The sequence below is a fragment of the Phaethon lepturus genome, unplaced genomic scaffold (genome assembly GCF_000687285.1).
Source record: "Phaethon lepturus isolate BGI_N335 unplaced genomic scaffold, ASM68728v1 scaffold22521, whole genome shotgun sequence".
NCBI lineage: Eukaryota > Metazoa > Chordata > Aves > Phaethontiformes > Phaethontidae > Phaethon > Phaethon lepturus.
In genome coordinates this window covers 1,390-5,813 of record NW_010517310.1, presented here as the reverse complement: position 1 = coordinate 5,813, position 4,424 = coordinate 1,390, and the positions used below count along the sequence as shown (strand labels likewise).

General features: G+C 56.6%; 1 protein-coding gene and 1 non-coding gene across 2 annotated transcripts in view; both read right to left on the bottom strand.

Moving 5' to 3' along the window:
- Positions 1–39: 39 nt before the first annotated feature.
- On the bottom strand, positions 40–111 carry TRNAE-CUC. Its single transcript has one exon. It is a non-coding gene; the product is annotated as a tRNA-Glu (tRNA).
- A 1,287-nt stretch (positions 112–1,398) lies between these two features.
- The window catches only part of LOC104627947 (E3 ubiquitin-protein ligase TRIM39-like), a gene marked incomplete at its 5' end in the record, with an annotated part of 3,571 nt that continues 545 nt past the window's right edge, over positions 1,399–4,424 (bottom strand). The window contains 4 exons of the mRNA XM_010296364.1: positions 1,399–1,913; positions 2,573–2,688; positions 3,420–3,442; positions 3,922–4,152. Of these exons, the coding sequence (XP_010294666.1) occupies positions 1,399–1,913; positions 2,573–2,688; positions 3,420–3,442; positions 3,922–4,152 (885 nt within the window). The remainder of the gene's footprint in view (positions 1,914–2,572; positions 2,689–3,419; positions 3,443–3,921; positions 4,153–4,424) is intronic.

The window sequence follows — 4,424 nt, the reverse complement described above, 5'->3', positions numbered from 1 at the left end:
AAAGAGGAAATGAATTGGCCGAAGGGAGGAAATAAGAACTTCCCTGACCGGGAATCGAACCCGGGCCGCGGCGGTGAGAGCGCCGAATCCTAACCACTAGACCACCAGGGAGGCTGTACGCAACTCATCGCACGCTGTTGGATCGCACGCGGGACCAATTATTGCATTTCTTTCACCTCTTTGCCGTTTATTTTCGGTCCTTTTCCGCTCTCCTCACCGCACCCTCCACCTCACCCCCGCGTCGGTGCGGCTCTCGCGGGAAGGCTGTGCCAGCAGCCAGCCCGCGGCTTTCCTTCGGCGAATGACGGCATTTCCCAGCCACCCGGCAATCAGAGTTACCCACACCCAGGTCTTGCTCCCCTTGCACGCAGCTTCTTACTGGGAACCAGTTTGGGGTCGCTCATCCTGGGCGCGCTCTCCCTGAGGCGCGTCGCCGCGCTCTTGCGTGACAAGAAGCCCTGGCCGCGCCGCCCGCGCTGTGAATCCTCCTGCGTACTCCTGGCTTCCCCCTTACGCCCCCAAATAGCCATTAGGCAACAGCCCAGCCCGAGGCTGTTGCCCAATATGAGGTTCGAGCCGACTCTGCCTTGGGAAGGGTTTATTTCTCGGGGGTTTCGGCACCTACAGATGCGTCTCCGTGCCATCTCATCAATCCGGGCTCTCTCTGTCATCAAAGTAAATCCTCCTGCACGCACTTGTCGAGCCGTTTCTGGAGGAGGCGAATTAAAATTTGCCACCGCGCTCCCCTGACCCTGGAGGGACCAAAGCCTGAACGGAGAGGCGAGTCCTTCCGACGTCCAAAGGTCTGGACACCAAGCATGGGTCCAACACAAGCTCACAGCAGGTACTTTTGCCGACTTAAAGTACCATTCCACCGGACCAGGGCTTGCCTATCTCGCTCTTGGATTCGGTTATTACCACCTTGCCGGAGATCGCACAAAACTTCAGGCCATCATGAGCTGCTCCGGGCTTTTGCGTCCTCATCCACGGCATCTGGGCTCAGTCGCGCAGCTGGAAGCTCGGTGAGCCAAAAAAAGGCTCCAGCAAATAGCAGGGATGCATGACCAGTGGGAGAAGGTGAGGGAGCGAAAGTGGGAACCGGCTCGGCGCGTGTTCAGCTCGGTTCTGCCCCTGTCCCACCCCCAGAGAGGTTTTTGGAAGGGGTTTATGGGCACGGGTGCAGCAGGGCAGCATCGCCAGCAAAGCCGCCTGACGGCGGAGAAAGCTCTGAACCAACCGATGCTTCTTGCTGACGTAAACGATGGGGAAAAGAGAATTTTCCGTCGCGGACAGTGCGTTCTTCACGCTCCCAAAAGCCACCTCTGGGGTGAGGAGCCCCCGCGGTCCCCCCAGCCCCCGGGCGAGTGAGACCCGAGCAGATGCTGTCCCGTGGGGGGGTCAGGGGGAGAGCGTGAACTGGCACCCCCTCCCCAGGCAGAGCAGGGGGAGGATTTGCTCCCCTGCAAAGGATGTCAGGGGGTAGGTGAAGATCGGTGCCTCGTTCCTGGAGTCGAAAAATGCCACTCGCCCCGCCTCGTAGTCCAGGTAGATCCCGATCACTTTGGGGGCAGAGAGCAGGGAGATGGGGATGGTAGGAGAGGTGAGAGCCTGGTACTGGCTCCCACACTGCCCCACCGCCCAGATCCCCACCTGGGGGTTGACGCTGATCCGTCCCTTCCTCCTCACCGACTCCTTGGCCACCCCAACAGCCCAGGCTTCCCCGTCGCCCACCTCCACCTCCCAGTAATGCCTCCCCGCGCTGAAAGCCTCGCAGCCCAGGACGCAGCGAGACGAGTCGAAACGCTTGGGGTTGTCGGGTACGGGCTGGCGGGTGTCTTCCCATCTCACGCGCTTGCGATCCTCGGACAGGACGAGCCGGGGATGCGCCGTCTCCGGGTCCAGCGTCAAACTCACTGGGGACAGAGGGGAGACGAGCATCACGGGCGCGGCTCACTTCCCAAAGGCGTTGGGGCCGTGTTCTCCCCATCTTCCCCCAGTTTAACCTTGGGGTGCTCCAGCCCCCAGTCCCTGCTTGCTGGAGCAGAGCGGGAATGGTTTTATGCCCACGAGCAAGACGAGAGTAGGAGAGTAGAAAGTGGAAGAGCAGAAATGACGGCTGCATGAAGGGAGCTAGAGTAAAAGCAAGGCTTTGAAGCGTGGACATTTCTGCTGGGAGTCTCCAGGCCATTGAAAAGAGGAAAGCAAGCCTCAGGTGTCCCATGATTTTCCGTTTTTAAGTTCCCCTGTGGAAATATTTGCAATTTTCACCTTTGGTCTCATTGAGAGAGGGGATTTCCAAAGGTGACGCTGACCCTACGTGAGGTCCAACAGCACCCCAACGCTCACCACGCTCCCCGAGCTCTGCCAGGAGGCAAACTCGCCCTCTCTCATATAATCAACTCGACTAATTGCTTCTTGCCACGCCAATGTGGCTACAGCTCTGCAGGGCACGTCGGAAGTACCTCTCCATTCCACCAGGACTTCTCCTACCGAGCTGAGATCCCCTGCCTCAGAGCTGCTGCAGACAGAGCGAGCGCGACCTCAAACCCTCTCCTCCCCAGTTTCTCTGTACCTTGAAATTTCATCAGCATCTCCTTGAGGGCAACATTTTTCTGAGGAAGACCGCTGGGTTTCTCTCCCGGCTCAGGCAATGTCTCTGCTGGCTTCTGGGCACCGTCCTTCTCAAGCCTGGAAAGAACGGAGACCTTCCTAATGACGCTTCCTTCGCTCCTAACTGTCGTTATGCACTGACCGATTTTCCGCTGGGGTTTCTTATAGAGAAATAAGTCATAGTAGGACCAGAGCGAAGGCTTGAGCCTAGGGCAGTCGTTAACGAGCTCCCAGAGGAGCGTTTGCTGGCCCAGAGCACATACCCACTTTGTTCCCAAGGGGTCCCCGCATGGTAAAGGCTTTCTATCACGGCCGGTGCTCTACATCAAGGGCAAGGCAGACCATAAAAGATGCCTTTTCTCCTCTACTTTTGTCTTTCCCATAACGCACCTTCTGGGTCATGCCCAAAGAGGACACGAAGAGGTCTGTCAGAGGGGTGGAAGGTCACACGGGATTCCCTTCCACCTGGATGCGCTCCTTAGTGTTTAAACATCCACTTATTTTTAGCTATTTTTGACGGGTTCACAAAGGCAGGGAGCGAAAGCTCAGACCTCCAGGAACAGCTTTGGATGAACTACAGAGGAGAAGCTGCGGCAGAGCTGGAGGTACCGTCATCCCACCCGATACCTTTCCCTGGTCTTCAGCATCCTACTTGGACCTCCTGCGGCGTCCTGGTTGTCTCCTATACGTCTGTATAGTCCCTAGCACACGGGGGTGGTAAGTGGCTGGGGTTTCGGAGTCCACCAGTGTCACCACCATAGATATAAACAACATTAGCGTCGCAAGAACACGCGGAAGGAGCCACAAACCTGCTCAGGATGTTCCTGCTGTCCTACAAGGGAAAGACGAGAGAAGGAGCGTTAGGTCCGAGCAAAGTCAGCCTGACAGCAAACAACAAGCAGCTACCGCAGGGCTGTGGGGTGACCTCGGGCAACTCAAGGCACTGCTCTGCCTAAATTATGGGTCGAAAACGCGTCCCTTCCTACTGCTCTGCCTGCACAGTGCTTGCAGATCTGCCGGGGAGTCAGGGGAGGTCATGGCGAGATCGCTCGCCGTAGTTGTCTGCCATCACCCACCACCTTCCATGTCCCTGCTCTTCCAGGGATTAAATAGGCTGTGGTTGATTTAAAATATTCAAGTGGGCCGTCGGGCCATGGTTGGGCTCATTTAAGAAAATAATTTAAGAAAAAAGCTTTGAAAGATACGTTCAAAAAGGACCATTTAGAACGAGTTTGGCTCCTGGACGGGTGGTGGAACACCACACCAGCGGGGTTCAAGGCCGGCGGTCTTCAGAGGGGCCCGAGGTCTCACCTGCAGGAATTCACACGCTGGTTGCTGACACTTCTCCTCCAGTTCACGGATTTGCTCGCCGATGGAGGAGATCTCCTCCAAGAGCCCGCTGATGTTCTCCTCCTGTCTCCTCATGATCTCCTGGTCCAGCTTTGCCAGCCGGTCCAAAAGGAGACGTTCCTGTCCCTCCACGAACCGATGCAGCTCCTTGACTTCAGACACAACCTTCTGCCTCTCTGTTTCGACTCGTTCCTGCAACGAGAACCCACGCACGCAAGGGAGAGGCAGGGCTGGGGGCAGAAATGGTCCAGAAAAACTGACACGGAGATGATGTAACATGGTGGCTTATCACACAGCCATGAATTCCAGCGCCTGTTGTGGGCCAGAGGAAGAGTTAAGACAATTTTTTGGTGCCGTTTCTAGGCGGAAGTTGCTGGCAAAGGGCATTTCCCATGGACTGTGATCTTTGTACCTGAAATGCTCCAGACCTTTGAACAACAAGGGAAGATGTGAAACAAAACCGT